The following is a 13442-nucleotide window of genomic DNA, read 5'->3' as shown; positions in this document are numbered from 1 at the left end:
TAGGTGGTGTACAACATTTAAAAGTCACCAATTAAAATACATGACAATAAAAACAATAGAATAAAATTATTAGAACAAGTTTTTTAAATTATGACAATTAATTCTAATTAAAAGCCTGAGAGAACTGGAGGGTCTTGAGGTTCTTCTTAAAAACAAACAGAGAAGGAGATGCTCTTATTTCAGTAGGAAGCCAATTCCAAAGCCCTGGGGCAGCCACAGACAAAGCCTGGTCCCAGGTCACCACCAAACGAACTGGTGGCAACCATAACCGGACCTCTCCAGAAGATTGTAATACGTGGCAGGGATTATAACAAAGGAGGTGCAGCCTGGGCCCAAGCCGTTAAGGGCTTTATGGGTAATGACCAGCACTTTGTATTTCACCATGAAACATATTGGCAGCCAGTGCAGTTCTTTTAGAACCAGTGTTTTGTGGTCCCTTCGTGTTTTCCCAGAGACCAATCTGGCTGCTGCATTCTGTACCAGTTGTAGCTTCCAGACTACGTACAAAGGCAGCCCCACACAGACAGCATTACAGTAGTCAAGCCTGGTGGTTACCAACATATGTACCACTGTTTTAAGTTCATTCACATCTAGAAATGGATGTAGATGACGTATCGACTGAAGCTGATAAAAAGCGCTCGTGGCCACCACTTCAACCTAAAAAACCAGGGAGAGCTTGGGGTCCAGGAGCACTCCCAAGCTATGTACCTGATCCTTCAGGGAGAGTGTGTAACCGCATCCAGAACAGGCAGATCTAAACCTGGTCCTGGCCCCCTACAGTCAGTACCTCCATCTTATTTGGGTTCAACTTCAGTTTGTTATCCCTCATCCAGCCCATTACTGCCTCCAGGCAGGCATTTAGGGAAGATGTGGAAGATTCCTCCACTTGTGCTTTAATCATCTGCCTCGCCGCTTCAGCTCCCGTAACTCATCCAAATACCATGGGGCTCTCTTTAAAGCAAGTTGGAGAGGACGCTTAGGAGCTATTGTGTCTAGGGGTGTGCACGGACTGGTTCGGAGGCCATTCTACTGGCCTCCAAACCGGTCTGGAGAAGGGGTGGTTTTGGTTCGGGAGGGTTAGGGTGGGGGGTTCCATTAAGGGCGGGGGGGGCTTTACTTACCCCGCCCGCCCTTTCCCGCGTTGGCGCCATAAATATTGCAAAAAATCAGGGCGGCAGGATCCCTCGCCGCCCGCTTCTATTATGTATTATGGCTCTGCTCCTCCTTATTTTAAAAATCGGGGGGCGGCAGGGTACTTCCCTGCCGCCCCCTCGAAGCCCCCTGCTGCCGCTGAAGCCCCCTTAAATCTCGCCCGGACCGGAGAAACCGCACTCGGGCGGGCGGCAGCGAGACATCTGTCCGCCCGCCCGCTCCCTTCCTTGCTGAGTGCGAAGTGCAGGGAGCCTTCTGCGCACGCGCGAAGAAGGAACTAGGAAGACTTCTTCGCGCGTGTGCAGAAGGCTCCCTGCACTCCCTCCCCATCTGTACCAGGCCTAACTAAATACTAGGTAACAATGAAGTGAGCAGGAATCTTCCTTCCAGCCGTTCAAGTTAATAAATGTTTTTATTCTGTTGTAAACTGCCCAGAGACGCAAGTTTTGGGTGGTATAAAAATGTTATAAATAAATAATCGGTTCCAGCCCTCAGTCACATCCCTGAAGGCCGCCTCAAAAGGCCGGCCCCCTTTGGCGGCTGGCTTCGATGGCCACCTGCAGGCAGCCTGTGCCAGCAACTGTGCCTCTGGCTGCAGCCCACCTTAATAAAGGGTGACAGATCTAAAGTCCAATGGGTGTGTTTCTGTTGGTGTGCCCCACCAATCGAGCAGTTTGCCCAGGTGTAGATGATCAAACACACAATTAGAGTGAGCTCAAGATAACAAACAGGCTGCAAAGAGGAGGAGGAAAGCACAGAAAAGCCTCTGCTAGACCCTTTTCCCACTCAGAAGGAAGGTGGAGTGAAGCAGCCAGATAGAAAACTCCATTGTCATAAGCATTGTTTCCGATGGAGAAAGCAGAAGAGGACAACTTCTCAGACTCTTGTCATTGGGACTCCCGTTGTGGCCCCCTTTGGTCCCTTTGAGCAGGACATCCCACTCTCCGAAAACCCATGGCCCAGGGTATTATTCCCCCTCCATTGTCCAATGGTGGCTTGAACTGAATGTGTAGATGGAAAGTGGCAATTTCAAGCAGAGCTGAAACAAAACTTGAGAAGATCAATCAATTACCAAATACAATAATACCAAATGCAATAATGTGGTCAGCTATCAAATACTGTTGGATGCTAAATACTGTGCCATATCAACTGTCAGATACTATCATGCTATTGTAAGTCAGCTGTCAAATATTGGGTGCTGAAACTGAGGGTCGATGAATGTCAGTCTGAAATGTTGATTATTCAGGATCAACATTTGCAGAAGAATTTTTTGAAGAGAAATGAGGGGAATACATTTGTTTCCAATATTTCTGCTGCACTTTTAGATGGACTCACCTGTTTCATTTTTGTCACTTTCCTTTTGAAGCAAGAAGCAGAGTCTCCTCCTTTGTCTCCCATTGGTTCACCACCTGCTTCTCCATCAAGCTACCAGAGAATTCCCTTGAGTTATGGGTATGGTATATTGAGGAGTGGACTTGAACAGCAGCATGGGGGTAAGACAAAGTCTGCTTAAGAGTAATCCAATCATACAAGCAATTAAGAAATCAGCCTGACAATTTCCTGTATTAATTACATTTTTTTAGACACTGACTCAACTAGTTGAGTCTCCTTTTCCTCTTCCTGAGTATTAGAGTGAATTGGCACAAGCATCTGCTTACAAATTAATGTTCGCAACCTTTTTCAGCAGAAAATTGGTTTAACTCCTTTGATTCTAGCTTTAGAAAATATGACTATCTTCATAGCAATGAAGAACTAGAATGTATAACTTGCTTACACTTTTGTTTCCATTGAGTAAAATGGTTACTTTTTAACTCCCAACTTTAAAACAATGGGCTACATCCATAATAATCAGTCATGACTAAGCACCATTGAAATCAATGATATGTTATTTGTGACTAACTCAGGTTCCAATAATTTTGATGGAAATTAGTCATGACTAACGTAGGATGGTCATGGATGTTGGCCTGTATAAAAAAATTCCCCCACTATACCAACAAAAGGCATGTGCCAGGAGAATATTTGAGTTCTTGAAGTCATTATTGTTATTTATTAGTATTTAAAAGATTTATACCCCGCTTCTCCAGTGCAGTACTGCTTGGGGCGGCTCACAACAGTAATAAAAAAGATGCAATGTAAAATAAGACTAATAAAGGTAAACAAGTTAAAAGACTAGGCTCCGAAAAGGCTCCAAAATTAGGGTTTTCCCCACACACAGGACTTTTAAAGCCCTTTAGCTTGCATCTCCACCAGAACAGAGGGTGTGTGTTCACATATCGGGCAGATTTACCCCGAAGAGTCCTGAAGGTTGACAAAGAGTAGGCTAGGTTATTGTGCAGTTGTGTTTTCATTGCTAGTAAGTATATTGCAACAGAGGTTGTTACTCTGATCTGTCCTCTGACTGCAGTTGTGAAGTTACTGACTGCTTTGGAGTTTTATTTTTTTTCTTTAAAACATTTTTTAAATGTTTTGGTGTGTGAATTGGTTTTAGTGTGTGAATTGCAAGGAGCTGAACATTAAACATGTGGATTTCGTTCCTGTTCAGGTTAAATAGCATTTTTTAAAACTATCTTGTTCAGTTGTGGTACAGACACTAGATTTAAAAAATGGTTCAGCAACAAGTAACCATTGTGGCTACAGTGGAAACATTTAGTGTAGAATAATAGCAAACGTCTACATTTTGTGTAGAATAATATCAAACTTTTTAAATGTAAATATCAGGTTAATAGTTAAGTTGCTTGCTGGATTTTAAAATGATATATTTTTGTTGTGTGTTGGTTAATGTTCTATTTTCCTGTTTTATCATTACTTTAAAAAAACAACTGAAAGCAAAAGGGAATGTGCGGGAAAGTATTTATTTTTAAAAATAATCCATTTGTTTGCACCACTATTGCATCCTCCAGAATGCTCTAAGTCATATTTGATCATGAGGTTAGAGAATGTATTTGAGCCCAGAAAAGGCCTTCTCTACACTTTCTTGAGTAGCAGGAACTCCAAACATTACTTTTGCTAAATGGTGCAGGCCTTGATGTTTCTGCTTGAGCACCCTAGGCCTTGCCTTCCAGTCTTTACTGTTCCTTCTGTTCTTTTCAGATGCTGCACGGATAAATGTAATATATAGCTGAAATGCACTCTCACCATTTCTTGAAAATGAATTGTAAAGTGCTTGGTTATTGAACTACTTCTTCTGAACCTGTTACTACATTGTTGTTTTAGGGGTTTGGTTCCTGTTCAGGTTCAAGTCAGCCTTGAGATTTTAGATTCTATTTCATTCCTGGTTCACTTAAAAATCTTCTCTGAACCAAGTTTTAGTTTTGTTTCAACTCACTGGTCAATTATATTATAATAACTAGTTTAACCTGTGCAGAGCATCTGTGTGCTAGTATTTGATTGCTCCTCTTACCCCCTGCCACAGCCCCTCTCAGCTCAGAGATCTCTCCACTCTCACCTGAGCCGCACTCCTCCATCCAGTCGCTCCTATCCCCCTCACCACTCTTGGTCACTCCTCTATCCATTTACTCCATCCCCCTCACCCCACTTGGATGTGGCTGCAGCATTGCTGGCGCCTGTTGGCCAAGCTGCATCCCCCTATCACCAGAGGACCCCCCCACCCTCACCCAAACCCCACTCCTGCTCCTCCCCACAGGAGCAGCAGCAGCAGCAGCAGCAGCAACAGTTGACTGGGCCCTTCCTGGCTACCGCCACCACCATAGCCGCTCTTCCCCTCAGGCCACTGACAGGCCCATTCCTCACCCTTCTTTCTCTCTTCACCTCCCTTCTCTCTCTCTCCCTCCCTTCCTGATTTAACAGATCTTGTTCATCTTGTTTCCTCATCTAATTCACACAACGGCAACCTCCTTCTCCTGAAGGGGCTCTTTCCTCCCTCATAATCCCTCTCTTTGCAGACCCTTGCCCACTATCCTATATATATATATATATAGAGAGAGAGAGAGAGAGAGAGAGAGAGAGAGATTGATTCCTCTCCTCTACAATTAAGACAATCTTCTGACCAGTAACAGTTGCATTCCAACTGACCTTAACCATCACAGGCTCCTCCTCCCTATCTGCATATGGAATCCCCACTGCCCAATCACCATGGTGCTTCTATTCTCACAGGCTCCTCATCCCTATCTCCATATGGAATCTCCACTGCCCAAACACCACAGTGTTTCTGCTCGCAAACTCTCGCGAGAGCTGCCACACATGGGATTAGCCACGGGTACGCCTTATAGAATTATATAGATTGGTTAAATTGACAACTGAAAAAACCATGAATTATGATAACTAATACATTATTTGTCAAAGCTACAGGAAAACAGGCCATACTCAGTAACAGAGCACATACTTTGTTTATATAAGTTCCCATTTAGTAGACTTCCAGTTAAAAGGGTCTCGGCCCACAGAGCTGGGAAGACTTCAGCTTGTGGTTTGAAGGTGATCCCCCCAGCTGTGCCCACATGCCAGCAGGGCATGTCCCAGCTGCCCCAATGCAACGCCTGCATGCACATGGCCTGCGTGCTTATGCAGTGGCAATTTGTGCTGTCAGTAATAGTATTTGCTCTAATAATAATAATAATAATGATTCGATTTCTATACTGCCCTTCCAAAAATGGCTCAGGGCGGTTTACACAGAGAAATAACAAACAAATAAACAAATAAGATGGATGGATGACATAAACAAATAAGATGGATGGATAACAAACAAATAAACAAATAAGATGAATGTATGTTGCACAAGGAGTTCCTTATTTGTACCTATATAGGCTTGCGCAACAGGTTGTACAAGAGACTGCACAAGTGCAATCACTAGCCTGGAACAAGTGATTGTTTTAAGTGGTGTACTGGTTAGAGTCCTGGACAAGGACCGGGGAGACCCGAGTTCAAATCCCCATTCAGCCACAATACTTGCTGGGTGGCTCTGGGCCAGTCTCTCAGCCTAACCTAATTATATGCAGTCCTTTTAAAAAGTTATTTTCAGAGATAATATGCTTTCAAATGATGAAATTATTATTAGGCAGGATGGCGGATGAACTTGGTGTTTTAATATATAAAGCTGCAAGCCAGACTACAGTCTAGTATTGTCTTCTCTGATTGGCAGAGGTATATTCTTCTTAAACTTGAGTGTTATGTCTGACTTCAATGGTCTCCCTTCACCTAACCAACATGTTGAAATATTGTTTTCCTTGCACAACTTTATTTCTGTTTCTAGTAGACATTCTCTAAAATGTTGAGATACTTGGATTTTAGTAATTATCATATTATTTATGGAAAAATAACAGTGATGAAGCACAGGTCTACATTTAAAACTGAAATAAGGCAGTAGATTATAACAATTTCCAGCAACTAGTTACATTTAAATCCTAGGTCCCATTCTTCACTTGCATGAAATGTAATGGAAATTTGAATGCTCAGACCAGCACACATTTATTTGGATATAGGTTTTATTGATTTCAGTGATCATGTACATACAGAGAAAAATTCATAGAGTGAAAGGTAGCATTTCACCATCGTTTAAAAACTTGACTTTAACAGGTTGAGAAAAGGCTTGTGGAAATAAAATTAATTAAAAATTAATGAGGGAAAGGGAGAGTGTCTTGACTGAGCTTTGTTTTGGGCACAAAGCTGAATTATCCATATTTTTAAATTTTATTTTGCACAACTGTAAATGTTCTAATTAATTCTCCTTCATTGTGCATAGGTTCCTACGAAGCGAGGCATTCAACTCAAAAACAAGATGGACCAACATCAGGGAATTACGGATCCAAATCAGTGCCAACACATTCCTCTCTCATTCGGGTAATGGATTGTGTGGAGATGTAAAATCAAATGAAAGTAAAGCTCCTGTGCTGGCAAAAAAACAACAACAACCCAAAACATGAGATGTAGTTTTGCAATTAATAATAATGCAATTCTGAATGGAGTCATGGACAGATCTTCCCAGTAGTTAAAATGGTGGTATTCATTAGAAAACTGCCACAGGTCGACTGGGATGTAAAAAAAAAAAACCTTCAGGAGCAATAAAGAGCAAATTGAGTATTATCCCAGTCTAATGCATGGGTGTTGTCAGAGAAAAATGCAACCTGTTTTTCTCTTCCTGATTTGTGGGTGTGTACATGTGTTGGATGAACTAGAAAGTAAGCAATTACTTACTTCTTACTAATGAAATACAGCCCAGGGTACCACTTTACTGTGTTGATTGACAGGACTGGGGTTTAACAGGGACTCAATTTTTGTGAGTTTTGTACTTCCCTGGAGAAAAACATACTGATTGCTGCAGGCCTACATGGTCTAGCTTTCTACTTTTATCCTTCGTGGGTTGTGAATGTGTTCCACCTGTCAAACTACCTGTCACTGATACACTTGGAAGTATTTATGGGGCTAATATTGACAGGAGGTCAGGATTAAATTGGGCTTGGAAGGTCGAATTATTTTTCTCCAAAATTCAGAACATAGCTCTCTTTCCTCCAAGCCCAGTTTGGACTGCATCACCCCTGCATGATGTCATTGTGACCACAATGGAGTCTGGTTCCCCTGTGCACCTCCAATCTGCATGAAGCCATGCAAAAGTTTATATCAATGTTTGACTTTCCTGCCTTTTAAAAAAAGTAACACATAATAAACCTCCAAATATATGGCAGGACAACTAAATACCATTGTTTTTACAGAACAGAATAAGTTATATTGTATATCAAAATACTGTTAGTTGCATAGTTTGGCGTTCAGCAGGCTAAGAACTCTGCTTGTGAGAGTGAAATTTGAACTATGGTTGACCTGGTGTGGGCGTCTGTTCACATCTTTGGTTTCTGAAACACTTTGTAGAAAAGGCCTAAGTGTGTGTAACATCCATAGCACACATTTTTGACAATGTGTGGCTTTATATATTTAGTTTCATGTATGTAGACATTCCTAGAGTTCTGCGAACAAAGGCATTTCTTGTAAGCCTAACAGTTATAGACTATTGTTAACATTCGCCCCATCCATTTACTTTAGAAAGCACTACAGAGTAAGAACAGAGTACATCCAATGCTTTGAAACTCCAGGAATCCCAGCCTTTTCTCTACTTCTCCATATGATACTTTGCCCTTTCTTTTTTCTCTCTCTCTTTCTTTCTTTCTTTTTTTTTTTTTAAGTCTCTTTCAGTAGAGAGAGAACCACAAGACAGCAGTAGTAATTACCCAGATGACCCTTGGAGAATAACTGAGGAACAACGAGAATATTACATCAACCAGTTCAAGTCCCTGCAACCTGACCTGCACTCTTTCATTTCAGGTAATATTCATTGTATGTACAGCAAGAAAGAATAGATGGAAAGGTTTAGAAATTAAAAACACAATTTGCATAAGAAAGTGCAGGCCTTTTGGGATTTTTATTGGTATATAGTGTTATGCAAAGGGCACCTGGTTTTCTATTAAAAAATAATCAAAATATTACGAGTTACCATTTTGTCTTTTGTTTAAATATATGCATCTGAAATATCAAAAAACACATATTGGAGGTGATCTAGCCAAAGATAAACACTTCTTAAGGGTTCCATTGAGTTTAGTGGAAGAGATTTAAGCATGTGCTAAATATCCTTCTTTGATATCTTTTGGGGGGGTTTTCTGGATCATGCCCATAATATCTTCATATAAAGGATAGGATACATATTACATTAATAACAATAACCATTTTGCTGTTCTCTTATAGCATATCGTTAGATGATATAAATGTGGCTTTGTGTTTATCTGTGTGTTTAATTCTGCCTGATTAGTGTTTCTGTAATTCAAAAAACACTCACTCTGCACTTCATGTCACAATAAACCTGCAGTTTCTAGGAAAAGGCCTTTACTATTTTTTCCTATAAGGAGATAGTGGCCACGCTTCTCCAGGACACTTCAGATGTTATCTTTTAAATGAGTTGATGTTGTATTTTATGGCAAGAGAAAAATTAGGTTGCTCCAGCAGATGAGCAGATAGTGGCAGTGGTCATCTCTCTCTTCCTGCATATGGTCCCTACTTAGAGGATAATGTGTGAACCAGCCTTCTTTCTCTCTTCATCTGAACTTTGCCTAAAGGTCTAATATTTAGACCTTCATCTTCTGAAGTGGTAAGCACACTACTATATCACTGTGCTTAAACTTTCCCTCAACTTTTAAAAATAAGAAAAGCTCCACTACAGAATCCTTAATATGATTTATAGTAAAGGGAATATGTTTCTCATTTGCAGGCGCCTGCCAGAATGTGCAGAACTGCAGATTTGAGCCCTTAGCTATTATTAACTTGATAGTTTAAAGCAAAAACATATGGTGACAGGTTCAGGGAAATCTCATTTTCTTATCCTTGTTGCATACCTGAGGTAGTGTTTTGTGTACAGTATCTAACTGGTCAAGGAAGAGTTATAGATTTTAAACTAAAGTCAGCCTGCCTTGGTCTTCTGAATTTTTATTGTTGCAATCCAGCACTTATTGGAATTTAAGTATTCTGAACTCAAACAACAGTGTAGAATTGATTGATATGGATACACATTTCCTCAGAGGATTTAACTACAGGTTAGAAACAGAAAATACAAGGTGAACATATGGTTCCATGTATTACACCTACAAATACATAAGCAGTGCTGTCCTCTTCAGTTTAAAGACTCTGCATCTGGCTTGCTCAGTTCCAAGAGATAGGCTGAAGGAATGTGATTGCATTACTTACGTGCACCAAGCACCACAAATTTTCAAAGTGCAAGGAATGAGAGATAACCTTTTATGGCATGATGTGTCTCATGCTGCATCAGAATTTAAATTTAGCAGGATATTACAAACTCAGAATGTACAATAATGCAGTTAGGTACCTGCATTATTATTGCAATAGGCTCAGAAAGTTGTACCTCTGGTAGAGGGTCAGCAGCATGTTCCCAGTTTTGCAGAGCTTTCTATAGCACAGGGAGCTCCTGCACTCTAAGGCTCTTGTGCAACAGTGTGTGAACATGAAGGAGCTGCTGTGAAAGGGCTCCCAACTGCCCCCTTGCACAACATTGCCAAAGGGTGCCTACAACATGCACAACAGTGCTGGTTGATTGACAACGGTGCTGTTGAGTTAATAGCTGATAACTAGACAGATTTTTGGATCCAACTGTTCCAAGAGAAACAGTTGGATCCAAGAGAAAACTTTTCCAAAACAATGAAATATGTTTTGTTGACAAAGGGTTAGAGGAGTCTTAATGGTTCAGGGCCTTTGGGGAATCGGAGCCGATTATTATAAGATGGGGAACCAAACACAAAGCAATTACCCATGCAGGATTTTACAGAGCCCATGGCCTCATTTCAAGGGCTATTAACCTGTGCACTGGCCCTTCATGTACAGTGTTTGCATGCCAACATGGCTTTCCTCAGACAGATTTTATTGATACAGATCTTAAGCATGTCAAGGTTTTGGCCCATTGCAAAGAAAACTTTCAATTACAGTTACGGCTAATGATGTTTTGTTGCATTCACTCAGATTAAGATCCCAGACATATTATGAAACCAACCTAAGACCTCAACAAGAGTGTGCATGGCTCAGGGATCTTGGATTTGCCAATAAGCGGACATTAAAGTGATTGTGAGAACCGACCCCTATTTTAGATAGTAAGACGTTTCACCTACTGTAACTCTAACTTAACTTCTTAAGCAAAACAAATCATGATTGACAATTATGTCTGCACTGGCTGTTTCAGATGTCACATGGAATTTTGATTAAAGCCTCCCCTTTCCCATGCCTATGTGAGTGTCTTCTTTGGATTTAGATTAAAATAAACCAAGATTGGCTGTGATGTCCAAAGATGGGTGTGGAATAAACTGACCAATCTTGGTTTCTTATGATCTACTTACCTGAAATAAGCTGTGATCTGTAACTTGCTTGAGACCCTGGTTTCATATCACAGTTTATTTCAAGGCTAGACGAAACCAAGATTGGTCAGTTCAAACATTGCAACCAATATGTTGTTTTTTTAAAAGCTAGATTGGAAGTAGACTCTTGCACAGGTATGGAAGAGGAAGTGCATGCTCCCAGGGTTTGGATAACAGGCTTTAGCCAAGGTTCCATGTACCATCTGAACCAGCTTTGTGGGTTTTTTGAGTCAGTGATACTTTTGAATTGTTAGGGGTGTGTCAATCCTGGTTGACTTCCCTCCACAATAATCCTTTCGAGAGATCCTTCCAGAAAAATCTGCATGTCATGATATTGATATGAATGTAACTGATAAAAAGTTACATTGATACTCATGCCACATGTAGAAAAAATAGTAATATTAAAGCAGAGCATTTCACTCAGTGTCCAACATAATAGGATTGCACAGCATCCAGTACTCTGAATGTTTTTAAAAGGAAATAAGCAATTTCTTTAAATTCATGCAAACATAAGTAAAATTACTCTGGACAAATGGTTCAATTTATCATTTCATTGTTTGATTAGCAATTACTCTTGACAGGTTCTGTAGCTAAAAACTTCTTCACAAAATCTAAGCTGCCCATCCCTGAACTTTCGCACATATGGTAAGAACTCCTTTATAATTCAGATTAATCTTACTGTGTTTTTTTAAACCACTGGAGTTAAGAAGTTCTTCATTGATTTAAAGAAGTATCTCTAAAGAAATCATAATAATTGCATTCATTAAAATTACTTTGAGGTACAAACACAGCAGGATGTATGTTGATCTTTCTTTAATGCTTATTATCTTTGTAGAGATACTGTAGAAATACTGTCCCTTCCCAGCAGGACTAGAGAAATTTGAACAACAATATAAACTGGAAATGTTCTGAAGAATATATGAAAGAGCATAATTAGCACAACATTCCAATATTTGTGAAATTGGTTCAGATGAACATACATTAGGAATAGTTAAGATAATGTCTTAAGCTTTAGGCATAGCTGTACTTATTGGATGAAGCCTAATTAGTACCTCTCTTTTAAAGTACAGCTGATAATTCATCAGCACTTTACTAATGAGACCTCACCCTGATTTTTTTAATATGAATATCTTTAGTTAACATTGCAGGTGGCCCAGTGCAACTTAAGTTTCATATCAACCCCATTACCAGATATAGAAGTGGATAATAAAAGCTTAAATTAAAATACCTATAAAAAGAATGTATTGTGGAAAAATCACAATCGTTTCATGAAGTAGATGTGCAGAAAAACAAACTTAAGCATCTGTTAAAGTAAAGAATATAAACCTGAAATATAGTTTCCCACAGGATAGATGCAGTGTGCATGAATATGGATAAACACAGCAGTGCTCTAAAATAAGTGGCTGTCTTATTCACAGGGAACTTAGTGATGTAGACTGTGATGGGGCATTGACACTAGCAGAGTTCTGTGCTGCCTTCCACCTTGTTGTTGCTCGGAAAAATGGTTATCTTTTGCCAGACACCTTGCCAGAGACTCTGCTGCCGGACTGTCTTCAAACAGGTGAAATGTTGTATTTGAGACATTTATCTTCAGTTGATTGAAATAGCCTTTTAACGGAAGCTTATTTTTAGCTTCAATTCTGAGAAAGAAGCTTTGAAATTATGGGTTTTTATTTGTGTCTAAATGACAGGTTTGATGGAACCAGTTAGCAAAAAAACACCAACACAGAAGCTTGACTAATATGTTAAAGATGTGTTTGTCCTGCAAAATATATTAGAAGTGTCAGCTGGTGATCTGTGATACAAATGGATACTGATGGACTTTGAACATGTTTGCATTGTACATCTGTTGTGCTTCCGCTACCATGCCTGACTACCCCATGCTTTGCTGACATTGTTTTGCCCTATCTCCAGCTGAAAGACGTAGTGTTGTTCATAGGGTAGTGAATGTGCACTAAACCTGTGCAGGTGAGCAGATGCAGACATAGTAAACCGGTTTCAACCAAGCTCTGTACTGTATTTCTCTTTAACATAAGAACAGCCCTGCTGGATCAGGCCCAAGGCCCATCTAGTCCAGCATCCTGTTTCGCACAGTGGTCCACCAGATGCCGCTGGAAGCCACAGGCAGGAGTTGAGGGCGTGCCCACTCTCCTGCCATTACTCCCCTGCAACTGGTACTCAGACGCATCCTGCCTTTGAGGCTGGAGCTGGCCCACATCCCTCTGACTGGTAGCCATTGATAGACCTCCATGAAGTTATCCAAATCCCTCTTAAAGCCTTTAAAGTTGACTAATGGAACAAAACGACTTGAGTTTTGAAATTATGGCAGCTGGGCCTGCTTCATAATTCTCATGTTTAGAGGAGAAAGTATTAGGAAAAATAAGTCTTAAGAAAGTAAGGTTACCGAAATATGGTATCCAATAGATGTTACAATAGTGG

General features: G+C 40.4%; 1 protein-coding gene across 3 annotated transcripts in view; it reads left to right on the top strand.

The window, feature by feature from the left end:
• Positions 1–13442, top strand: part of REPS2 (RALBP1 associated Eps domain containing 2) — a 134882-nt gene that overhangs the window by 37791 nt on the left and 83649 nt on the right. For all 3 annotated transcript variants that reach the window (XM_053308777.1, XM_053308774.1, XM_053308775.1), the window contains exons 4-8: positions 2519–2645; positions 6848–6945; positions 8280–8418; positions 11585–11648; positions 12422–12564. In XM_053308777.1, the coding sequence (XP_053164752.1) occupies positions 2519–2645; positions 6848–6945; positions 8280–8418; positions 11585–11648; positions 12422–12564 (571 nt within the window). The remainder of the gene's footprint in view (positions 1–2518; positions 2646–6847; positions 6946–8279; positions 8419–11584; positions 11649–12421; positions 12565–13442) is intronic.

Source organism: Hemicordylus capensis, chromosome 3, assembly GCF_027244095.1.
Source record: "Hemicordylus capensis ecotype Gifberg chromosome 3, rHemCap1.1.pri, whole genome shotgun sequence".
NCBI classification, from domain to species: domain Eukaryota; kingdom Metazoa; phylum Chordata; class Lepidosauria; order Squamata; family Cordylidae; genus Hemicordylus; species Hemicordylus capensis.
Note: the sequence above shows the minus strand (reverse complement) of the source record. Positions and strands in the feature narration are given on the sequence as shown.